Source organism: Ischnura elegans, chromosome 1 (genome assembly GCF_921293095.1).
Source record: "Ischnura elegans chromosome 1, ioIscEleg1.1, whole genome shotgun sequence".
In the NCBI taxonomy this organism is placed as follows: domain Eukaryota; kingdom Metazoa; phylum Arthropoda; class Insecta; order Odonata; family Coenagrionidae; genus Ischnura; species Ischnura elegans.
In genome coordinates this window covers 168,522,983-168,549,207 of record NC_060246.1, presented here as the reverse complement: position 1 = coordinate 168,549,207, position 26,225 = coordinate 168,522,983, and the positions used below count along the sequence as shown (strand labels likewise).

General features: G+C 38.8%; 3 protein-coding genes across 3 annotated transcripts in view; 1 reads left to right on the top strand and 2 right to left on the bottom strand.

The window, feature by feature from the left end:
- The first annotated feature begins 241 nt into the window (after window positions 1-241).
- Window positions 242-25,923, top strand: LOC124173542 (NADPH:adrenodoxin oxidoreductase, mitochondrial). Its single transcript, XM_046552981.1, has 7 exons — window positions 242-626; window positions 734-952; window positions 7,905-8,120; window positions 10,271-10,463; window positions 14,860-15,207; window positions 18,077-18,250; window positions 24,921-25,923. Exons 1-7 carry the CDS (start codon window positions 456-458, stop codon window positions 25,049-25,051), a joined length of 1,452 nt encoding a protein of 483 aa, XP_046408937.1. The 5' UTR covers window positions 242-455; the 3' UTR covers window positions 25,052-25,923.
- Window positions 18,260-26,225, bottom strand: part of LOC124173509 (coiled-coil domain-containing protein 96-like) — a 63,444-nt gene continuing 55,478 nt past the window's right edge. Inside the window, exon 6 of the mRNA XM_046552963.1 lies at window positions 18,260-18,416. Within this exon, the coding sequence (XP_046408919.1) occupies window positions 18,411-18,416 (6 nt within the window). The 3' untranslated portion in view covers window positions 18,260-18,410. The remainder of the gene's footprint in view (window positions 18,417-26,225) is intronic.
- Window positions 21,218-23,920, bottom strand: LOC124173553 (piggyBac transposable element-derived protein 3-like). The gene is made up of 2 exons (XM_046552988.1): window positions 21,595-23,920; window positions 21,218-21,512 (listed from the first exon to the last, which is right to left on the bottom strand). Exon 1 carries the CDS (start codon window positions 23,183-23,185, stop codon window positions 21,809-21,811), a length of 1,377 nt encoding a protein of 458 aa, XP_046408944.1. The 5' UTR covers window positions 23,186-23,920; the 3' UTR covers window positions 21,218-21,512; window positions 21,595-21,808.

The following is a 26,225-nucleotide window of genomic DNA, read 5'->3' as shown; positions in this document are numbered from 1 at the left end:
ACTGGTGTTGAAAGCTAGGTGACAGACACGGAACCCACACTAATGGTGTTTCACTGTCAAATTAATTAAGTCTCTAAAAGTTACAATTGATGATTAGATATTATTTTAGTTCAATAGAAATGCCAAAGCATGTCCTTAATTCTTCGGCATTCAGTAAAAAATAATTTGACCATATCATACTCATAAAACGTGAATATTACATTAATTCCACGTTGGTATAACTGATGCTTTCATACGGATGGGCTGTTATTACATGGACGAATTTAATCATTGTGTTATCGCCCGTATTCAGAACGTGAGTGGTGATAAACATCAATAAGCAGGACTTTGTGCTCTATCCTATGAATGTCAGCGTTGTCATACGTATCTTCTTTTGAAGTGGAGCAAATCTGTTAATTTTATGCTTAGGACTAGCGACGCCTTAGCTGGAAAAGAATTTGTGATAAGCTCAAAAAATGCACAAAGTTATCAGATGTGTGAACCGCGGGTTTCTTGAATGTGTGGTGTCACCTAAATATTTACTCCGCCCAAAAGTATTTAAAAGTTCAAGTGCGGCGCAGGCACCAAAAGTTTGTGTTGTAGGAAGTGGTCCTGCTGGTTTTTATGTGTCGCAGCAACTGATTAAAGTAATTAAGTCTTGGCCGTGACTTTCGTTAAAAGCATGCAAGCAGTTACGATCACTTCAATTTGCTAGTGTAAAACAATGTCTTCTGGTTTATTTTTCTTTCCATAGGCATACCCAAAGATTGAAGTTGATTTGTATGAAAGATTACCTGTCCCATTTGGATTGGTCAGGTTTGGTGTGGCACCAGATCATCCTGAAGTAAAAAATGTTATTAATACATTTACGAAAACTGCCAAGTCTGGACGTTTAAGATTTGTTGGAAATGTGAATTTGGGAACTGATGTTATTCTGAGTGAATTACGAGAATCATATCATGCAGTTGTTTTGGTAACTACCCCTCCAATATCTTAACCAGTTTAAATATTTATGTTTTTAGATTCCTCTTGATGGCTCATACAGTTGTTCATGCGAGTTCATATTGGTATTCATTTGAATAGGTCGAATGTGTGGTATTAAAGTATTCAAGATGTCACGTTATCATATTACTGCGTTCTTGAGTTTTCATCTTTGCTTACCAGAATTACCTGTATCTTAAATTTAATTTTGGATATTGACGCTAAAAACTAATTTTACAATGCGTGGTTATGATCCAATAACATGCACTAGTCAATATATGATGAATGCTTGAACGCGAACATTACATTACCACCCAACGTGTACAAATGCATGAACATGAAAAAAACCTGTTCTAATTTGATTCCCGCAAACTCCGTTCATGTAGGTGCAGATAGAATGTCGCAAATTATTGTTTTGAGTGACTAGTTATTCACAATCAACTGCCCACTTCTCTCCTCAAAATTTCTATGGTTTTTGTGTCTATTCCAAGGTGTGTACGTTCACATTATCACCAGACTTAGCTCAGGGACAGACGAGTGTGGAGACTTCTCCTAGATGTTCCATTAACTGTTCCTCGGACATATTGGGAAATATTTTTTCCTTAGATACATTCTGGGACCGAGTTCTCTTTATATATAAATATTCATGCCAACCCTGATATGGCTGGCACTTTCTTTATAGATTATGCATTGCAATTAGAGGCCTCTAATGGGAAATAAAGGGAATTTAAACAGAAAGAACAATTTTTTTTCCTCGCACAGTACCCAGTATTCAAATTATGTTTAATATATCATGAACTGCCATGGAAAAAATTACCGTGGGCTCAGAATCCAACCACTAACTTTGGCTTCCCAGGCCATTTTTAAGACCATATTGAGCTATCCTTCACCTATTCTCATGGAAATTTACTTGGGTTCATGGCCCTATATTAATACTGAAGCTTGCAATTAGCACCATATGCAACATTGGTGTAGGGTTCACCATTGGCAGTGCCTTCTTCGAAGCCTATGTTATGTTGCCATCCATGATGGAATGCAAGCAGTGGTTCCGACTCCATGGGGCCTGAGGAGACCCGAGCCCCCTCAAAAATTCGTTACGGGTGTGAGAAAAAAATGTGTCAGGCTTGTCGATTTTCCCGGGATTGTCCAGATATCGAGATTTGAGTTATCAGGGTTCTAATGTTGATTGTATGACTCTTCTAAAATGCTTAAAAAACTTAAAACTCACTACTTATAAAATTTCCCAGGGCGAGATCCCCGGTCCCCCCCCCCCCCCCCCCCCCAATATTTTTTGTATGTCGGCATCCCAGAATGCAAGGGCCTTGCATGTAGCAAAATGAACCTTATTAAAATTACAATTGGAATTAAGGACCCTGAATAGCATTGTGGTCTCCCCAAATCCTGAAAGCCAAAGGTCCGTAGTTTGATTCCAGGTCTAGGGTAATTATTTCCTATGGCAATCAATGTGAATTTCACCATTGTTCACAATTAATAATAATTTTTTATTCACCGAACTGGCAATATACATTGCATGGTTTCGTCACAAAAATCACTATGATACAAATTACATAAATACAATAATGCAAATTACATAGAATCATTTAAATAATCGCTAATATCATAATAGGCTTTACCTGCTAAAAAATTACATAATTTAACTTTGAATAGGGAAGGGGGACAGCTTTTCAATCAGATGGAAGTTTATTAAAAATGATGGATGGAGTGTGAGAATTGGTATCAATATATAAAATGTTTTATATATAAATATATATCTATCTATATATATATATCTATCTATATATCTATATCTATCAATATATAAAACATTTTATATATTGATACCAATTGTTAATTAAAACTTGTAATTTTCCACAAGCATCATTATTCATCTGACCAGTTTCCTTACATTTTGTATTATCATTATGTATTGATACCACTTGTGTGAATAAAAACATTTGTGGAAAGTTGCAAGTAAGTTTTAATTTACAGCATGATAGAATTCCACCAGGTTTGGCCTGATTTAACTCTTTGTTCATATACCAATTAGTTTTTGCCTGTTCTCCCAGGAGATGCACCCCCGACATCCCAAAAATATGTGACTGGATCCACGTCTGTGTTTATATTATTTTTTTTATTTTAGTACTCTGAAAACTAATCACCTAAAGAAAAAATAATAAATGCAGTATTGGCAACGCTATATTTAGGGGGAAGTAAAATAGCTTAACTAGAAGTTCTGGTACAATACTCCCATTAGTCTAGGGAAAGGATAATTTCCTGAAATTAATGCAACTGGATTTAAAATCTGTTCACAGAAATAAATGTCAACTGAATAACTGGGAAAATTCACCAGAAGTCTTGTATAGAGACAAACTAGAACCTCTTCGTGATGATGACCATGGAAGAGTATGAAACTTATACATAATTAGTTTGCTACTGCATAGAATTTTGTGTGAAAGTACCATAGCATAAAATGCAATGGTCAGTGGGAAAGTCTACAAAATGATGCAAGAATCTGTAAATTTTATGAAAATGTGTAAGGCTTTTAGCTTTTCAAACTAATGCCACTCTCGGTTTTACTATCAAGGTCTTGCCTTTGCAGAGTATTTTTAAATCTATCGTATTGACCAAGCAGTTGAGTTTGACAACAGGATTGTCATTGGCCTCTGAAGTCAGGGGATTTTGTTTGTGGCATCAGGGAAGATTAATGTCATGACAAGCAAATCAAATTTACCATTATTTCTTGGCAGGCTTAGGGTTTGCCTTTTTTTACACAGAAAGATGCAGTAAATTTGCCTTAGGATATTAATTCCATATGAAGCTATTTTAATTTTTGACTTAGGAAAATTAAGGTTCTGGCTACATGAATTGCACAAGTTATTGCCAAATCTTTATTTTGTTTTCTTACCTCTAAGATATCCTAGGAAAAAATTTCCTGTGCGTTTTTCATCTCGTTTCAATCACACAATTTCATCACGTTTCTCTCACAGCAAATTTGGCAGAAATGCTATCAACTCGAATGTATTTCCCAGGGACACTTGAATCACAGGTGAAGTTGGTTATAATTGTCCGAGCCGAGCAAAAGTTTTATTCAGTGATCAAAGGAGAGTGTGAGTAAGAGCCAGGGGAAATGAAGATTTTTATTGGGGAATACCGTATAAGCGCGTGTAAGAGGCGCACCTTTTTTCCCAGAAATTGCAGCCGAAAGTGAGGGTGCGCCTCTTACACAAACTTCTTATCTTCCCCCCTCCCCTTCACTGGTCGCAAGTCCAAGGGTAACTGAATGGCCTTAGTTTTCCGCATGAGTCAGTCATCTGAAACCCTAGGTCAAAAACAAGGGGAGTTTCTCCCTTAGTGACGTATTTTTAAAATGCTCCTGTTTTCTTTTCTTGTAAGCATTGTGCCGTCACGTCAGTACCCAAGATGTGAACATGGAAAAGATCACACTGGGTTTTTCGCTCCGGAGGGCGCGCTAAATTTACTGCCACGAGTGGGCATCCCGCGGCATTTAAACTGCATATAGTAATCGCTTATCAACCGTAGAGGAACGCGTAGTTTTGAAGGACATACCTGGTTGATAGTCAACATCTGTCTTTCCGAGCAATTTCCATTACGCTGAGGACCTGATTTTTCAAAAATCATCTACAGACGCTAATATGAGGGTTATTGATACTGAAAATTATAATGGTGTCAAAACCTGCGGTTTAAAAAATTCGAACGAGTGTGTTCATTGTTAGACTACATGGTGTATAGAAGAAATCGGAAATGCTTGTAAGGGAAGAGCGCTGAAGGAGAGGTCGATGGGAAGGAGCGCGCTCCCTCCCCTCCGTATTTCAAGCAACGAGGCTATGAGCGAAGGAGCAAGGGAAGAACACGTCCGATCTTGCATGTGACGCCGTTGCCTTCAAAGCGAAGGGGCGGAGGCGCAGCAATGTGATATACGCAGTTTGCATTGCCTGAAGTTTCCAGTCCGTCACGTCTTGTTTGAATGCGCTTATGCTACGCTTGTTTCTTCCGAAATTGTGCTGTTCTTTGTGTCAATCAATTAGAGCTTAAAAAAATTTAAATTCTGTCAGATATAAGTCGCGTTAGGTCTCATTCTTTTTAGAACCTTGTGCTTGTCATACAATTGCTGAAAGATATCGAGATATCTTCGAGCTCAGTAGGTGACTCACCTACCATTTGGCCTCCAGAAACTAGGAGAATTTAACCTGGTAGACCGAAAAAGGTCAGTTAATGAGATGGGGTAGGGATGAAACACGTTTCCATTGTTTTCCTGGAACTTGATATTTTCTGTGGGGTCTCGGAAAGGAAATAAAACGGCAGAGGCATTGGCTGAAGGCGGGCCGAGTTTAGTTCCGTTAAATCTACGACGTGGTTATTATCCTACGGCGCTGAGATTGCCCCTATTGTTGTGCAATCTCTTGGCAAGGTTCATGATATGTGCCTGTCATGTTTTGCCTTAAAATTTTCCACGGCTGCAATTCTATTGCAATACTCCTGCGAGAGCTTTTGAACAAAAGTGTGCGTGAGTAGGACAAGCATCGTAGAGCAACGGCGTTTGCGAAGAGAGGATCGGAACTCTTTCTACTCCCTCTTATGCAGCTGTTACCGCCGCAGTTATCAAAATTCCTCTTTCAAATAGTATTGAAAGAGGAAATTTTGATAACTGTCGAAATTCCAGGCATACGTCTGCAACACCGCACGATAAGATAAAAATATGCCGCAATTTTTTTTCTTCATAGCTTCGATGCTCAAAATAGGGGTGTGCCTCTTACACGTGTGCGCCTGTTACACACGCTTATACGGTAGTCAAGAAAATTTGAATCCAAGGATTTTGTAAAAATACTGAAGGCACCTGGTGAGGGTACATCTTGTGATATGGTCACCTTGAGATTCATGTATTACATAAATAACACCTATATAATGGTGGATAAAATGTGTTTTTTTCAAAATCAGTTTGCCTAGGCTTTCAAGTTTCAAGGCATTATGCATAAATGCTTTGCTAACAAACTCCTCTCTTCCAGTTAAGCTTTGTTTTAGCCATATCGGGAGTCATGAACACTCACAGAAATTGATGCTCTGTTATATCCTCGGCTCAATGATCTTCAGCTTTGGAACAGCATGTCGAAAAGTCTACAGTTTCCATGGGGAATCATCTCCTGCTGTGAGCTCTTCTCCTATATCTTCATTTGTATGTGAGCTATTGAGGGTGAAATTATTTCTAACAAAGCCGGTTACAACAGTGTCACATCTCCACAGTCCATCTTTGGAATACCGTGTTACATTGGTCGAATTGGTTGTCAATGGTTTTGCTCCTTGTCCGGAAGACTTTCACAGGATGTGTCAACAGGCATTGAACTTTGGCTTGTAAAAATAGGAGCTGCAGCATTACAATTTCCTACCGTTGTTTCCTAGTGGGTGGTGGCACAGAAGGTGTAGGGCATCATGTTGAAAAGAGTGCTGAAAGCCACTGGACGACAGAGTACAAACATCATCACATGGCAGCTCCTAAATTCACTCGCCAAAATTCAGTGTATGTTGACATGAGGAAGTCTCCAGGACTGTGGACTTAACTTTAGTCACCCGAAGGAGTCAACCTATGCAGGGGGATATTTCAAAGATGGAGTATGACCTTATTTATTCTTTTAAACTTTTGCGCCCTCACACATAAAATTTGATGACTACGTATGATTACTTTCTGATAGCGTTGTGTGTTAGCCTATGGATTTTTCTTGCTTTTGGGGACCTCAACATCAATCTTTTGTTACATATATGTTTGTCTGTCCTCACTCAGTGAGTGTGTTTTTCCTCAGAAAGCATGGTGTGAACCGTAGGTTTAACAGGAAAGCAGACGTTAAAACAAAAAAAATAGTTCTTTTCCATTACATAGGGTGGGAGGGCAATGCTTGATTGTAACCATCTATTCATTGGTTTTTTTTTCAAGGTCAATTGAGTGAGAGCTGCAGTTTGCTATTGTATTACTGTATTGTCCTTTGTAAGTATTAGTCAGGGGGTTACATTATTGCAGTGGGTTACTATCTACCCATTATCTGTAATGCTTCTTTATATTTGGTGTTTTACAATGAATTTTGGCAAGCTAACCATTTTGCCTAATTTTAACACACCCACATGCTTATACTGTACGTATATATTTTCTGTAAAATTACTCCATGAACATGAACAAACAGTACAGAGATTTGAGTAGGCTATTTGGGCTTCCAGCTGGGTCGTCTCTCTTCTATTCTGCCGACGTTTCGGAGCTCGAGTCGGGTTCCATCCTTGGGGCTTGAGTTCCGAAATGTAGTCAGAATGGAGAGAGACCACCCAGCTGGAAGCCCAAGTAGCCTTCTTGGACAATATATGCCGGGAAAGCATCAGATCTTAAAACAGAAAATTTGATATTTTTTGCTCATGAAAAAAAAATTTTTTAGCCAGAAGCTGAGGATGCATTATGATATACATAATCCAATCAGGTTAGAATTTGTTGTGTCGTTGGGACCGCCAACCAAAACTTTACCCACTAGCCTGAGAAACTTGAATAAAAATATTTTTCAATCCACCCTTGAGTACATATTAATGCATTTGTGAAGGGATGGTATTTTGATTTTTTTCATCTTTTTAGTATGAACTTTTCTTAGGCTTGCCACTAGGTAAGAATATCACGGCAGCTGAAGTTTCAGCCTCCAACTCATTGCCCATTCTCAAAGTCCAGGTGGCCTAGAGAATAGGTGACAAGTTGGAGATCAAGAAAAGTCAGAAATATTATTCCCCAGGAAAGTATTAAATCAAACATTTGTTCTAATTTCTCAGCAAAGTTTCATATTATTTTTAAGAATTATGAATTGAAAATGGTACCATTTTACCTTCACTGTGGTATCACGGATATTACCTCTTTTTGGTACGTGTGAATGTTGTCATTAGGACTACTGTATTTCTCCAACTAGACGTATGGAGCGGAACAGGACAGAGAGTTTGGAATTCCTGGAGAGGAACTGCCCAACGTCGTATCAGCCAGGCGGTTCGTTGGTTGGTATAATGGACTTCCTGCTGACAGCCATTTGAAAGTCAATCTTGAAACCGAGTCGGCTGTGATTTTTGGCAATGGAAACGTGGCTGTTGATGTGGCTAGGATTCTTCTTACCCCTGTGGATATACTCAAGGTATTTTCTAGGTTTTATTTTCAAGATTGATCCATTTCTTGGATCATAACATGGCATTGTATGTGTCCATCAGGGATGCCGACTTACAAAAAATATTGGGGGGGCCCAAACCCTTGCCTTGCCCCGGGAAATTTTATAAGTAGTGAGTTTTAAGTTTTTTTAAGCATTTTAGAAGTCATATGATCAACATTAGAACCCTGATAACTCGAATCTCGATACCTGGACACTCCAGGGGAAATCGACAAGCCTGACACATTTTTCCTCACACCCATAACAAATTTTTTAGGGGGCTCGGGTCCCCTCAGGCCCCATGGAGTCGGCACCACTGGTGTCCATGTACAGTAGACTCTCGTTAATACGAACAGCGTGGTTACGAAGTTCTCGTTATTATGAATCAAATAGTTGGTCCCGTCGAAAAGGCCTATCCAAGCTATAGTAAAAGAAACGTTATTACGAAATTTTCGTTTTTACGAAATTACGAACCTAAGTCCCGGTCCCGGCGGTTACAATATGAACTTTATTACGAAGTTACACGCACAAGTCACGGCATTTAGGTGGATATTCACTACACTTAAGTTTCAATAATCGTGCCACGTTTTAGTTCTTCTCGTGTACTGTGCTTAAGAGCGTCAATTATGGTTCTTAATTCAGTTTACACAAACATCATATAACAAGCTTCATTCCTGTGAAGTCATAGTATCCCACTCATAACCGTTAGTAAATTGAATGTAAAGTCAATCCTCTTCCTATGCACATTCGATTTACGAATTTTCAGAGATACGATCATTCAAATTTTCAAATTTGGCCGATACTACACGGTGTGGCGCTGGGAAACTCACTGTGATCACAATCTGGATAAGGTATCATTGAATCCGGTGTGAATTTAGGAACTGTTCAGCGTTTCGCCCATTCTTCGTCACCGCGGGGAGCTATTTTTTCGGCTCCGGATGCATCGCAGGCCACGCTAGATCAGTTCGTCACAATCGTGAGCTAGCGCATATGTGTAATGCAGTGTTGCATTCGGCAGAATAACAGTACTCCTCGATAACTTACATACAGTCCGGCTGGCGAGGGTTTTCCGATTACGGCACAATAAGAGGGGTGCATAATCCTGCGCCAGCACGGTTTAAAGCAAATCGCTGTCCCCCAAGCGCACCTCACACCCTCTCCTAGTCATACAACGTTGTCAAATGCATAAACGAGCACCGAAATAAGCCTGATCCACCAAAATAAGCCCATTCTACGAATCACAAGAACAAGTGATTATTCCTTTAGGTCCTTCACGCTCATCGTCCCTTCCGGTTCTTTTCTTCACGGAACACTTTGTAAGCGTTTCCCTTTCTTACCTGGCAGCCTTGCCCCCTACCCAGGCCTAGACCATTTTGTCTGTTATTTGACAACTCTCGGTGGCCGGACTGTAATTTTATCAACCTAGGAACAAGGTCTTGGGACGCATCTAGTTTGAATACCGGAGTACATGTATTCGGGAAGATATCAACCCTCGATTGCATCATGGCGTAGTCTTCTGTTGAAAAAGTGGAACGAATTTTCCTGTTTATATATATTTCCGCGTAATTTAATCGCGTTCATAATACACTATTTTTTTCGATGATTCCTAAAAGAAACGTTCTTACGAACTTCGTTATTACGAACCTCCGGTTTTTCAGTCCCGTGAACTTCGTAATAACGAGAGTCTACTGTATTTACTTTAAGGTTTTCTTGGGTTTTGCTTGTTATGGTGATTAAGCTATTATATTTAATGTTTGACTATCGTTAGACCTTTTTAAATTAATGTGTCCTGAAGTTATTGAAGCTAGGTCAATATCAATATATTTTAAATCAACCAATTCCTGGTGCATTTTATTCAGAGTCATCTGCTAGTGCTTACTAAATGCGATGATTTTGCTGGGCTAATAACTTTGCCTTGATAAATATTGCAACCCATATCCTCAAAACTTGCACCAGATGCAACACAACTGCGCTATGTAATGAGGGGCATCTTTCGCCATGAACATAAATGACTTTAGAGGAGAATGTTGTGGTTTATGCTGCCAGCCTTGCAATGCCACAAGGTAGCACATATTGGGGCAGTTTTGTTTCTGCCTAATGGTTAAATTTTAAATGAAGATTAATGATTTCTTTCTTCTCAGAAAACTGATATAACAGAGCACTCATTGGCTGTTCTAAGTCAGAGTCGGCTTAAAAAAGTAATCATGGTTGGAAGAAGAGGACCTCTGAATGTTGCATTCACCATCAAAGAGATCCGGGAAATGCTCAAATTGCCTGAATGTAAAACTGTGATGGATCCTAATGCATTTGCTGGGATAAGAGAAGTCATTGAAGGTGCTTCTTTTTGGTTTTTTACCTAGTTGAAGCTTGATCCTTAGTTTGTTGCAGCGAAAAAATTGTCAGGTTTCTTCTGCTGTAACAGTGTGTTCACCAATTTTATTTAATTGTCGATTGTAATAGAGATTGGAAAATGGAGATAACCATACTTTTCTGTTTTCAAATCCATCGCTGATGGATGGATCACTTCTCAAGCTATTTGAAGCAAAAAATTGACAGCCTCAAACTCATTTTAAGAGGATATCCTCTTGTTCCTTTGACATGACCTCATGAGGGTTATTGTTTGCCCTGCTTTTGGAAATTCCTTCCTTCAGTTAATAGCAGTGCGTAAACAATTTAATTTTGGAATTCTAGTGATATCACCAATTTCAGAAAATGGGCATCAATTATTCATTTCGTTAATTTTAAAAAATATTAGAGAATGGCTGAATATACGCGAGATTGATATTTTTTATCATCACCTATCTTTCCCTTCCAAACTCTCTAACAAGGGGAGACCACGAGCCTTGCTCCGCCTTTTTCAATGCCGTATTTTTTATGGCCTTCGGAATGGTGAACACATCCCTGAACTAGTAGTGGTTCCATTGAATGGGCCTTAGTTTGGCTGTACATAATTAATTAATTTTCATGCGGTACTTTTCACAAGCCGGGTATACATAGTTCCATAATATCGCACCTCTCAGCAGATGGGTCAGGTGGGGTAATGGTTAGCGTTTAAGGCTACCACCCAGGGGACCAGGGTTCGGGGCTTCGTGATGGCTGTATATTTTGTTGTCTTCATTGTGATCTTATGGCGTCAACTTTTTCATTAATTTTAATTGCGACATAGACATTAGACTTTTTTTTATCATCATAATGGCGTGTAGGTATTTAAGCAGTGTCATTTCAAACACGGAGATACGACGACTACACTAGCAAGGGTTGGTGTTTGCCAAAATGTTCATTTTTTCATTGCTTATACTGATCAAATTCCACATTAAAAATGAAAACCACTCTTGCAATAGCACATGCCATTAAAGGCTCACGGAGGTCAACAACATGCGTGCAGACATAATTAATAAGAACACAAAACAATTATAAAATGCCATATTTCTCGAACACTTGTAATTCACTTTACTTCAAAAGGAGTTTACTTACACAGTACCTATGTGCTAAAAGAACCATTTCGAAATATGTATAATATCAATTAATAAATAGGATGAAATAAAAGTTGATGATCCTGGACCGGGCGTGCTGGCATATAAAATATGTCAATCTTCGAAAATCAAGGATTTCAGCATCGTACGTACATTCTGGGCTAGAATGGTCTCGTTTATTCCTACAATGTACTTTGACTGTCTATATTGCGAGTTTTCAAAGTTCAAGGTATTGTAGCTAATTTTTTTAGATCAGCAAGAGGAACCCATCACACGTGGCGTATAAATTACGCCGCGCATCCGGCCGTGTACCACCTGTGTACCTTTATATCATATAAAAGCAGCAATTACACCAAATGTGTCTTTATGATGATAAAAAAAAGTCTAATGTCTATGCTTGTCGCAATTAAAATTAATGAAAAAGTTGACGCCGTATGATCACAATGAAGACAACAAAATATACAGCCTGACCCGTCTGCTGAGAGGTGCGATATTATGGAACTATGTATACTCGGCTTGTGAAAAGTACCGCATGAAAATTAATTAATTACAGCCAAACTAAGGCCCATTCAACGGAACCACTACTAGTTCAGGGATGTGTTCACCATTCCGAAGGCCATAAAAAATACGGCATTGAAAAAGGCGGAGCAAGGTTTGTGGTCTCCCCTTGTAAGTAAATTCAGATTTTGGGTGTTAGTGAATGGCACCATTCTAAGCTTGGAAGCAAATAGATACCAATAGATGTTGTTGCTTTATCTGAATTAGAGGATTTGGGTCAGTGTGATGGCTAGTGTTTTGGCTTCCAAACTAAAGTCAATGTGTAGTGAAGGGAGAAGAGTAATGGTAAAGCTCTTCATATTCAAAATACCGTACTGGTCTGAATATAGCCCCCCCCCCTTTTTCCCAAAATGCCTGTGTTAAAAGTTAAGGGGGGACTATATTCAAACCCATTTCTTTTTTATTCTTTCCCAAAACTCAAGCCTCAAAATTAGGGGAGGGGACTATATTCAGAGGGGGACTATATTCAGAGGGGGACTATATTCAGAGGGGGACTATAATCGGAGGAATACGGTAGTCCAGTCAATTTTCCATTATCAGGTTTGCAGATTATCTGGGGTATTTTCTCTTCCCTATACATTCAATTTTGAAGCATATGCTTCAATATATTATGGAGGCAACAATAATGTAACTTTATAAAAAATCGATGTGCCTCAATAAAAATCAATGTGTTTCAAAGTACATACTGGATGGTATGTTTCCTCTCAATCTATATACTAAATACATATGTCACTTTTTTGATTAATTTGACAATTCAATTACAGTACGAAGGAAGTTGCTTGTTTGGTTGTTTGATCAAGAAATGGATGAAAACTCAGCCACATAAGCTTTCACCATTGAATTTATAATATTATTATGTACTTCTACTAGTCATTGCTATGTGCATCCATTATCATTTCTCTCATAGTATTGCCTGATAGATTCCTATTCGTTGAAAACATCTGGGATATTTTCAATTCCCTACCTTAAGAATTAAGGGAAATGTGTTCATTATATAAGTTTGAGAATCAACTTTACCAGTATCTGGTGAGCAGTTCTTGCGATTCCATTGATGAATTTATGTCATTACATCCGAGTATCTAATTTTACTTTTTATTATCTATGTTTGTTTTGGTGTATTTCACCTGTTCTATGTACATATGTTGATCATATGTTGTGGTATTAATAAAAACTATTATTATTATTATTATTATAACAATCCATTGCATTTAATGCCTTCATTTTTGTCAGTTACAGCTGATCTTTTTCAACTGGTCTACTTCATTGAAATTGACAGATATGTAAGAACCCAATAGCAATAATTTAACATTTGATGAAACCAGTGAAATAACTCATATTTAAAATTAACTTTGCCTATTTTTCAGTGCATTCTTTATTTTCATTATTAACTGGCAAGTAAATATCATACATAACGTATCTTCATTGTTTTTTGCCAGTTGACAGTCATTTGTTATTCTCTGGTTGGCTGCTAGTTAATGAAACAAAATAACGTCTATTATTAATTGAAGGAAATATTTAACTTTTACAACTTCTGTTCTTCGGTTGTTGCGTAATTTAAGCCTAGTTTTTCATTCATGAGCACGGAGATAACCCATAGTTGATTGTTAGAAGAAAGAATCTTTCTTTGAGTTCCATAATCCTGATGCAAATTACTAAATAGGGAACACTTATTCATAGGCGGATCTAGGGGGGGGGGGGGGGACACGGGAGCACGTGCCCCCCCCAGACCCTTAAAAAATATGGAATATTTTAATATGGTCCCATTATAATTGCGTTTGTTTTGTATAACGAGGTATCCTTGTGCCCCACCCCCCCCAGAAAGAAATCCTGGATCCGCCCTGCACTTATTTACACAATTCACTTAATATTGGCCATGTCTTTTGTTGCACATCCAGGAGCTTTTGTTTTGAGAATCGGTTGTTTGTTACCACATTTCAAATCATTGTCACTGCATATATGCACACATTTGAAAAAAGTATGGCCAGATGTTTACACAACTCTAAGTCCATTTCCAGTAAAATTAACAGTAACTTGATTCATGCTGTAAGCAATATATGTATTTGTGTGTTCTAAGTCTCTCATAACTTCTTACCATTTTTACACTATTTCTTATAGGTACTTATTATACAAAACTTAAACCTCAAAATGTTACTGAAATTCAATTACATTGACATTGAACAAATGCTTTTGAACTTTTTCTTTATATAAAAACTAATATAAACCTGAAGTCTTCGGTTCTGTATTTTTATATACGCTAGCTTCAGGATTGTAAAAACAATGATAATAACTTACTGCCAATTCTTTTGAGAAGTACATCTCCTAGTCACAGACGTAGTTGTGGAATTTGGCTCTCAGGAGCCAAGGGACCTCCCCAGAACCATCCGCCATAACTACCGTATGAGGTACATGCTGGTTTTCTAATCTAGTTGTGTGTGGGGCCATCAGCACTATGCTTGGCCCCAGGTGTGTGGGTGCCAATGTTCTGTGCAGCCACTAACATTTTGATCTGTTAAATTTTATCTAGGAAACCTAGACCTTAAAATCTAGTCTCACTCATGCATCAGTCGTTGTGTGGTCATATTTTTCTGGTAATATTAAAATATGAATGACTGAAAACTCTAATATTGAGGATAAAACTGAGTAAAATTTTCATTTGCAGACAGTTCATTTATGTCGAAAACATTGCTTTCATGCTGCAGGACTCCCTCGCCCTCGACGCAGACTGATGGAGCTGGTGTGCCAAGCAGCCCTCGATCCTCCCCCTCCATCATGGTCTGATGCCAAAAGAACATTTGAGCCTTTATTTCTGAGGTCTCCTTTGGAGTTTCTGAGGTGCTCTCAAAGTGACAGGCTGTCAGGCGTTAGATTAGCTGTGAACAAGCTCTCAGATGACCGTGCAGTGCCCACCGGAGTGGAGGAATGTCTTGAATGTGGACTGGCCCTGCGAAGCATTGGCTACAAAGGAATCAAGGCTGGCAAAGACATTCCTTTTGACGACGAAAAGGGCACTGTGCTCAACAACAATGGACAAGTGGATGGGGCCAAAGGTGAGCAATTTGCGGACGTGTGTGCTGCAGATATGCCTGCATGACATTCACCATCTTCCAATGCTTCCGCAATCTTAAATATGAGGGTAAACTTAAAAATAAGGTCTCCTGAGTCTTTGCCGCGTGCAGAGTTAGGTGCAATCCACCAACACCACCGTGTTCCTTTCTTCCTCAACCACCACGCTCAACTGCCGCAAAGCATTGTCAACCATTCATTTTTGGCATAGCAGCCATGGAGCCTCCATGGAGCTTCCCCTCACGTCTCCATCTAGGTGTGAAATCTGGTCCATCATACAATTTTTGAGCGGGAAAGAGGTGGCACCTAACTACATTAATCACTAATTGGTTGAAATTTATGGTGAAAAATGTATTGATGTTAAAAACGTACGGAAGTGGTGCCACGAATTACTTTCTGGACTTGCAAACGTCCGCTGCCAGGTGGGTACCCAAACAGCTTGCTGAAGACCACCAGAGGCAGCGTGCTGAATGTAAGGAAGAAGTTATGCACCATTTTTAAGAGGAACAAGATGATTTTTTGTACTCTATGACTCAGTGATTTCCACATGTTGCTCTCCAAGAAGAAACACCGAGGAGGGATGAAGTCCTCGATGGAGGGCTAGGTGCAAGAGTCTTTGCATCGCGGGCGGATTACGATGGACAACTCGTACATCGTAACATTGGCCGAGATGGAGTGGGAGAACCTGACCCGGTGGAATTCCTGAATAACCTTCCACGATTCTATACATCCACAAAGCCTGCGATCATTCTTCATTATGCAGCCTCATATCATCAGCGAGCATGTATAAGGAGGTTGCCTACTAGAAAATTCTTGAGAAAACCGACTGACTAGAATGCAAGGAAGCTGGTAATTTTTGTTGCTTATTAAAGTATTGGCTATTGTCTTCTTGGTCTCAAGGGAATTCTAAAAGATCGGCTGAGAAAGGCTCTTAAAACAAATACGATGCTCACCGATTTGTGAGGTTATGATCGGCAATGAGAGTGGTAGAACAGGGAGCTCAGTTGAAATGCAAAAGGATGGACTCCAAAGGCTGCAACTTTAAAAATCAAAGGTACATATAATACGATCTAGTGAGTTGGTTTGCAGGAATGGGGTGATTGGCAGTGGTGGCATCCTCTCAACTTGCATGGATACTTTGATTGGTTGCTTGGGTTGGTATACCACGCATAAACAAACACACCCTTAGTGTGGGCTCTACTTCAGGAGAATGAGCTCTAACTCGAGTGATGTAAGGGTACTGCGGTCAGAAATAATTACTGTATTTGGTACCCTAGCATCCCTTGTGTGAAAAACCCCATGGGTTTGCAAAGCAACACAGTACATATATTGTTCCTAAATCTGTACCTTAGATGGGGTTTTAAACTTAATGGCCATCGCAGTTCATATTCTCTCAAGACAATGAGAGCTCTATAATAGGAAAACATTGAGGAAGAAAGAGGTTATGCCTGTATGAAAGCTCAAGTCAAATTTACATACAGGTAACTTCTATTGCACATAAAATGGTTTTACATTGGCCATTCCTAAGTAGGTGGTACATTACTATTGCCATTTAACCTGTAATGTTCATATTTGCTGATAATTGTGAATTTTAATATTTTTCTGGGAAAATGTTTTTTTCTAATGACTCATGTATTTCAAATTGCGTGCCAGATCATCTAATGAAACTTGTGATTCTTAATCTTATGTATTAAATTTGTCCATTTTAATGCATAAATAATGTATTTTAAAGCATTATATAATTAATAAGGATGTTCGGCTATTCAAACATGAGGTAAATTTTCACAAGCATTTAGAGATACTAAGGAAAATATGGTTATACATCAATACAGTGCTGCTACCAAGAGTGAAAAAAAGCAATGCTGGTTGCATTACTATCCTTGGGATAGTTAATGCAGCCGGCTGTGGCTATAATCAATATCTGTGGGAAATCGGTCTCAGCCATAGCTGGGAACGTTAAAAAAATCGTGTTCAATTTCTTCGATGGCCAAGTTTCACAATTTCTCTGAATTAGTGCATATTATAAGATTCACTGTGGCATAACCCACTGGTGGCTCACACCGGACTTCCTCCCTGGGCAGCACCAAATTAACCATTTTTATTTATTTTTTGGCTGTTGCCATTTTGCAAAATGAGAAGTTAGTGGTGTTAAACTTGGTGTGTATATGCTATAAAAGTTACTTTATGCGGTGAGACCAGAAGGTAAGAGAACACATCCGCAAGTTATTTTGTTTGAAGCACATACATTCTGTGTGTTACACTCTTGCACTCCCAAATTTCACTTCAAAATGGAGTTCAACAACATGAGTTGAAAAAAATGGGATTGCTGCCACCTGGCTGGTGCTCCTTGGGGGTTCCATCCCACACTGGCCTCCATCTAGCACCCAGATTGCGATGGCCCAGAAATTAGCAGCACCGAGTCTCGGCAGTGGACACATTCCTGAGGCACTGTACTTGAAGGGTGCAGCTGCAATGGGTCCAAACGGTGGCTGGCTCATGTTCCTCAACTTCTCTTCTGCCGGTGCACTGCCATTGGTGGGAGGCCACCAAGTGAGGCACCCACTCTGAGCAGTGGCTTGGAGTTGAACCCATGCCTGAACCACACGTGGTTCCCAAGACAGTCTGAACCCAGGAAGATAGATTCAGCTCCACAGCGAACTTGATGATGAAAAATCTAATCATGTATTTCAATGCTTCTTTCTTCGGCTGGAAATGGGTCAAAACTTGCTGTACAATTTTCAATTTCTATCCTAGTATTTGCATGAAGACAAGGTAGATACATCATCTGACATGTTTCTAACATTTCCCAATATGTTTTTTTAGATATTTTACAGTATTAATTCTTGTTTGCAGGTCTTTACTGCTCTGGATGGGTAGCCACTGGACCTACTGGTGTCATACTGACTACAATGAGTAATTCCTTTGAGGTGGGCCATACCATCGTTCAGCACATGGAAACTGGTCTTGTGGATATTTCAATGAATAAGCCTGGATATGAAGCAGTATCTCAAATTCTCCTCAAAAAAGGTAGGGCTCTTTTGAAAACTCACCCCATAAATTGTATTCCAAGCCTACCTCTCCCGAGACGTTCTTCCCTCTGACAGTTTTCAGAATCCCTTCCCCACTTTGCTCTCGATCCATCCCAGTCCTCCGTCTACTCCATATCTCATCTTGAAGTTTCCTCTCCTCAATCCTGTGAATTTCATGAGCATTAGATTGGTGCTAGTTATAACAGAACAGAATCATTAGTGGTGTGTGTGTGTTCAAAAAATTCTGTAAGTAACAATCATGCAGCTAATGATGGAACACAAGCTTTCAGTTGACTTGCAAATTGAAAAATTTGTCTTCTTTCGTTGGCACCCAGTTGGAAGTGCAACAAACAAATGGAGACCTAAGGCACAAGTTTTTTACCAATCATTATAATCAACTACCGTATAAGTGCGTGTAAGAGGCGCATCTTTTTTCCCAGAAATTGCAGCCAAAAATGAGGGTATGCCTCTTACACTAACTTCTTATCTTCCCCTTCTCCCCTTCACAGGTCGTAAGTCTAAGGGGAACTGAGTGGCTTTGGTTTACAGCGTGAGTCAGTCATCTGAAACTGTAGGTCAAAAACAAGGGGCAGGCAGGGAGTTTCTCCCAGAGTGACGTATTTTTCAAATGTTCCTGTTTTTCTTACCTATAAGCATCGCGCCGCCGTCACATTGGTACCACAGAGGTGAACATGGAAAAGTTCGCGCAGGGTTTTTCGCTTCAGAGGGCGTGCTAAATTTACTGCCACGAGTGGGCATCCCGCGGCATTTATACTGCAAATTTTAATTGCATATCAAACGTAGAGAAATGCGTAGTTTTGAAGGACAATATGTACCTGGTTAATCATCAACATCTGTCTTGCCGAGTAATTTCCATTACGCTGAGGACCTGATTTTTCAAAATTCATCTTCAGACACTAATGTGAGGATTATTGCTACTGAAAACTATATTGGTGTCAAAACCTGTGGTTTAAAAAATTCGAACTAGTGTGTACATTGTTGGACTAGATGGTGGATAGAAGAAATCGGAAATGCATGTAAGGGAAGAGCGCTGAAGGAGAGGTCGAGGGGAAGGAGCGTGCTCCCTCCATCCTTCAAGCTACGAGGGAATGAGCAAGGGAAGGACACGTCCAATCTTGCATGTGATGTCGTTGCCTTCAAAGCAAAGGGGCAGCAATGTAATACATGCAGTTTGCGATGCCTGAAGTTTCCAGTCCGTCTCGTCTTGTTTGAATGCACTTATGCTATGCTTGTTTCTTCCTAACTTGTGCTATTTGGACTATGTTGAATATTAGTAGCCTTGTTTTAACTATAAATCTTTGTGTCAATCAATTAGAGCTTAAAAAACTTAAATGCTGTCAGATATACGTCACGTTAGGTCTCATTCTTTTTAGAACCTCGTGCGTGTCATACAATCGCTGAAAGCTAACGAGATATCTTTGAGCTCAGTAGGTGACTCACCTAGCATTTGGCATCCAGAAACTGAGAGAATTGAAGCTGGTAGAGCAAAAAAGGTCAGATGGTGAGACGGGGTAGGGATGAAACATTTCCATTGTTCCCGTGTAACTTGATATTTTCCTTTGAGGCGAGTGATTTATGGTCTGTGGGATCTCGGAAAGGAAGAAAACGGCATTGGCTGATGGAGGGCTGAGTGTGGTTTCATGAAATTTACGACGTGGTTATTATCCTAAGGCGCTGAGATTCCCCCGATTGTTGTTCAATCTCTTGGGAAAGCTCATGCCGTTTGCCAGTCGCGTTTTGCCTTAAAATTTTCCATGGCTGCAATTCTATTGCAATACTCCTGCGAGAGCTTTTAAACAAAATTGTTCTTGAGTAGGACAAGCATTGTAGATCAACGACGTATGCGAAGAGAGGATCGGAACTCATTCCTACTCCCTCTTACGGGACGTTGTATTCACAAAAGCTTTGATTTAAAATTTCGGATTCAGATTCAATTTCTTCGACTAATTTGGATCCGGAGTATAAGGTGAAGGGTATTATCCGTGGATATTTGAATCCAAGGTATCCGATCCCACCATGCCTAGTAAGCATCCTAAGGTTAAGACTACCAGTGAATACACACTCATCTCCGAGCGCAATACATATCGAGCAAATTTAGCTGAAAAAATGCCGCTATTACCGCCGCAGTTATCCTCAAAAATCCTCGCAAAATTGCCTCTTCCAATTAGTATTGAAAGAGGAAATTTTGATAACTGTAGAAAGTCCAGGCATACGTCTGCATCACCGCGCAATAGGATTTTAAAAAATACCGCTAAATTTTTTTTCTTTAGCTTCGATGCTCAAAATAGGGGTGCGCCACTTACACGCGCTTATACAGTAATATTTAACTCCAAATTTAAAGAGGATAACAATATAGCTTATGTTGAATAGCATTGTAATACATGTATGTGAGGGACATTGAATCTGTATGGCTGTAATGTTATACGGTATGAATGTTATCAGCAATACAACCCAAAGGTGTTCTTAAATATACAGTGACAATTTGTAAATTGAAATTGCCATTTAAAAAATATGGTTTGCACTTACGGTAATGCAAGTGGAACCTTTGTCAGAATTATTTAGCATTTAATTACGTTTGAAACATAATTTTGCTCAATTTTTTCATCAATTTTATCCTTTTTCATCCAAATTAGATATTTGTTAAACCATTGAAAATTATCAAGTCACCATTAACCCGGTAACGCCGGAATTAAAAAGTTTCTCCGAATTTTGTGATAATCACATATTTAAATATCAGTCACATTCTGAGTAATTTGGTGAAAATTTTATTCTTTTAGCTCTAATAGTTACGGAGATACAGCCTGGTACCATATGGTACCGCTAGGCGCCTACGGGGTCAAAAAATTGAAATTCAAAAAATTTTCGAAATGCACAGTTTAATGGCAAAAATGTTAAATATTTATTATTTTTTGCAACAAACCATCCATTTTAATACAAATTTACACTTAAATATCAAAATTTTTAAATAATTAATAAATACCAATGATTGTGAAAATTAAAATCTGTTTAAATTAAGTATGGAGTAAGGAGTAAGAATGACTTAATAACTTCATTTTAGCTTTTTACTCCATCACTGCCGCATATGGAATGGAACAAAGCAGTCAATGCATAAACCAATATTACATTTCAAACATTCAGTTCTTATTCTAGCGTTGCAATTGTCATTAGCACATCGTCGCCGCTGGGGTGTGGATTTTACAAGGTGATCATGGCCGTCATACCTTATTTCGTCAGGAACACTGGAAAAAAGATACACCAATATCAGTTGAATATATTATTATAATATGCATAAATTAGAAACTTATTTATTTAGCCACTTACGTCATTCCAGTAACGCTTCCTCTGGATACTGGTGCACGTCCTTGAGACTTTGGGGGATCCTTGTACCTCTCCAGGTATGATTGTACCACTGCCCGTCGGAACTCAAGCTGACTTATGTTTTTTCCAGATTTTCTCATCAGCATCCATGCGTTGTGCATCATTGCATCTAAAATCCAAGAAAAAATTGGCCACCACCATTTCTTTCCCCGTACACCTATGCGGTACAGGGATATATTCCAATCCATTCGGTCTGTACCTCCCATGAATGAATTGTATTTCTTGAAAACATCTGGTCGTGGCACAAGAATCCTTTTTTTTCTGACTTTGAAAATCTCCCCACTCCTGTTATCGGATTCACTCCGTGACAGGACGATATTGCCGACACAACTACATTGTCCACCCATTTTACGACAGCAATATTGTCCCGTACGCATCTTCTTGAATCAAAATTTCCTCGCTTCATTTTAGCTAATTCCTTATTGGATTTCACAGGACAGTCCTTTGGAATTCTATTCACCCTCACAGCGCCAGTTGCACCGTAGTTCCTTTCTCGAAGATAATTCACCAATCTGTAACTCGTGAAATAATTATCAAAATAGAACCGAAAAGGCAGTTCTTTCTTCTGCAGCTCATCTATCATCCCTACAAGGGGTGCCGCTGCCTTTCCGAATTCTTTTTCGTAAGTTTCCACTTTTCTAGGATTATTTCCCTGGTAAATGTCGAAGTTTACCAAATAGCTATCTGAAGTATTTAGGCACCACACATTGTAGCCAAATCTTATTGGCTTTCCCCGGATGAACTGCTTGCAGCCATGTCTTCCAAAATAGGAGATCATTGACTCGTCAAAACTCAAGCACTGTTCTTCTCTGAAGTATCTGCCGAATCTTTCTTTTGCCAAGTCCATAAAAGGGCGCATTTTCCACATCTTGTCTAATTTATCGATTGCGGTGTTATCACAGCAATGAATAAATCTATTTATTTGTAGAAATCTGTCACGTCTCATTGAGTTATACACGAGTTCGTTTCTCGTGTCTTGTGTTGCCTCCCAATAGTGCCTTTTACTGGGAACTGTATTATACCCACTAAGAAAAAGAATTGCCACAAACACTTTCAGTTCCTCAGGTATTATATTTGGGTTATTGCAGTTGCAAAATTGCGCATACTTATTCGATTCTTGCACTAAGTGAGCAATTACTTCTTCGTCAAAAAACAGTTCAAAAATCGTGGTAGGGGACGCTTCGCGAAACATGGAGTAATCAGGGTTAGGGAAAATTCTATCATGCACTGTGATGTCTCCATCATCCCACACGGCTTCTTGCTCCCCCTTTTTACACCTCTTAGGTGCTTTACGGCTCGGCCCAGCCACACTGCACTCTTGAACATCCTCACATATTTCTTGAGACATACCACTTTCTTGTCCACTTTTACGAACGACAACTTCAGCATTCGCTCGCAACTGGCGTCCACTCAAGTTATCCACCTTTCCACCGCTATCTTCATCGGCTGAATCTTCATCCGATAACTCGGTTACCACCGGTGGCTCGATGTATATTTCATCGAAGTCGATGTTATCGTCCTCCAGAATTTGCATTGCCTCTTGAAGAGTCAGATCCCTGAAATAGACGTTGCATTTATTTTACCTTCATGTAAAAACTTATTACTTCGATAAATATACTAAACCAGTTATTTCATTTCTCATAAATGGAAAAAAATACTTACACCAGACGAAGGTCCATCCTTGTCGCCGTCACAGAAGACACTGAGTGTAAGCACAACGAGTCGGGAATGCTCAACTTATCCTAGTAGAGAAGCGGTAAGGTCAAAGAAACATTTCGCTTCTTAGAATTCAGAGAGAGACGTTATAACAATCTTCACCAAATAACCAAAAACCTCGGAGTGCAATAAAGCTGGGGGCTCCACGAAAATTCTTGACGCTGGCATTATCTCTCAGGAAGAGCCGCTACCGATTCTCTCTTTGCAGTAGCACGTGTTACATTGTAAACAGTATTTCTGTTTTGAAAGGGACGCCGGTCGCGTGGTCGCCAGCCGTCTTTGAACGTTACCCTTGGGCATGCACCCACTCCGACCCCTTCCTAATGGAGTAAGCGGCCACTTTCCCTTTTCTAAACATTGTTTTGGTTTACAACCATACCTCCCACCTCTTGAACATTGTGAGACAGTGCGTCGGTAGTCCACAAAGGCCACGAAATTCTGATGAAATGGGGACAACTAAGGGCTTTAGGCATTTGCGTGACGTCGTTTTATGAAAATATTAACCTATAGACATATTTTATATGCAAGAAAACATAAAAATAAAGGTAATGTTATGATATAAATGATAAAAAATAAAGCATTGCAAAATAAAATACCGGAAGAAAAGAATAACTCCAAAAATATTCGTATTTACGCTTTCCGCCAAAACACGGTAGTGCAAGCGCCTAGCGGTACCATATGGTACCACCAAAATTCTTTGCATCATAACTTCCTTGTTATGATACCCACATCAAAAAACCATGCTTTATATGAAATTTGCATGTTATGACAATCATACTTACATAACTGAATCATCGTAGTATAAGTATATGAGGCGTAAGTAAAGAAAACTTTAAGGCTTGCACTAAAAATTCCGTTTTTTTCGGATGGTTGAAAATTGTCAATTTTCAAACGGCTGTAAATGCATTAAATATATTTTTAAAAGAGGAAACTTTTCGATAAAATGTTAAAACACTCATGCTCATCAATTTAAAGCTGTCAAAAATCCAAATAAATTAGGAAAAATAGCAAAAAACCAACTTTTAATCTGGCCCTACCGCCTGGTACCATATGGTACCGCTAGGCGTTAACGGGTTAATGACCTTTAAGGGTATTTGGTTATCCTGCAATAATCATAGAGGTATAAAAGTTCTCTACTCCAGCTTAGTGAAAGTCATAGTTATGATTTGCATAGTAACCTAACAACTTGTAAGTGAAGGAAGTACTATGAAAGTAAGAGAAATTGGATGATATTCATCACATTGTATGGCACAATTTTATTTTCTGCTGACGTATATATTAACTGTAGTTCTTGTCTTTTTAACATTAAAAGTAATGGAAAAGTACCTCATTTTAATTGCACTTGCTATAATAGTTTTCCTTAATATCTTTATCCTGGGGTATGCTTCTGTGGGCCATCTTCCTTAAGAAGTCGTCTCCATGGGTCACGCAATGGGGAAATGGACTTACTCTTCAAATCATCATTATATGCACATAATAATGTGTCCCATTTTAAAATAATTTCTGCCGCTGTTATTTAAAACATCTAATTATTCATCTTATAATTTTCTAAGGTATCCAAACTGTTAGTTTCTCTGATTGGGAGAAAATTGATGAGGAAGAAAAGAAGAGAGGCGAAGCAGTTGGGAAGCCTCGTGAGAAAATAGTGAGTGTTGAGGAAATGCTCGCAATTGCTGCGAGATGACGGGCTGTCTGCATTTCTAAAGGAACGAGTCTTGTTCTAAGCACATCTCATCGATCGCATCATGTAAATCAAGTTGGTGTCTGGCATGTACTGTTCTGTAGGCAAATTGAATAGGTACATGTTTGTGCAAGCAAGAATGATTTCTGTTATTCAGCAATTTCTTTTCATTTAGTTGATATTGATTGTAAGTGATGCTTATACCATCACGGTCCTCTGTACATCTCTTTGCCAACCTTCACATGAAACTCAAATCTCTTGGGCTTCTGTGGTGAAATACATATGTTTATTTTTATTTGTAGGTTGAATTTATGAGATACACTCTCATAACTCAGGCTCTACTTTACAATTACTGAATTTTTGTGGCTATGGGGAGCTAACTATGAATGAAGAGCTGTAGTAATTTCCTGTTGAGATGGTTTTCACATCTTTGCTCTTGCTTTTTTGGATGAAATAAATGGTAAATGTTGTTCTGATACCATTCTAAAAATGCCATCGCTTATAAAATTTAGTGCAGGGCATGATTATGAGTTGCATTACTTCCACAGGGTAGTTTTGTTAAAAATGTATATCTCTGAGCATCAATCATTGAAAATGCATCACAAAAAGGCTTTGTGTCTAATTAATAGAATTACATATATGAAAGCTATGTTATAGTTACTGAAGAGAAAACATTATTTTTTAATGTATTTAAAAGAATTTTCTGGGTATATTGTTAAAAAGATGTTCGTGATTTTCATACTAGATATGTGCTTGGACTTAAAAGTAGGCAGTCTTTGCTCTAGTATCTGACTTCAGGAAAAGGCTTTTATGCCTTGGCTTTTTTATAATCTTATTTATATTTTTTTAAGAAATAAGCATTTATTTTGGAAATATGAATGCATTTTTCTTTACCAAGCTGATATGGTGAGAGTGATTTTCTAATTGAGTACAAGAGTGACATATTACATGGTGCAGATCAACATTAAAAATGATTTTAAGCATAGCTAATGCTTTATGGGGCCTACAATTTGGTATATTGAAACCAAACTGGGGCTGGAAGCATTAATAGGAGCAGTGATCGATTGTAGCTAAGTAAAAATTATCCAATTACACTGGACGGCATGAAAATCGGCCCTGACACCAGTCCTGCCGATTCAAACGTAAAATGTTAAAATCCTCCTGTAAAATAAAAAAA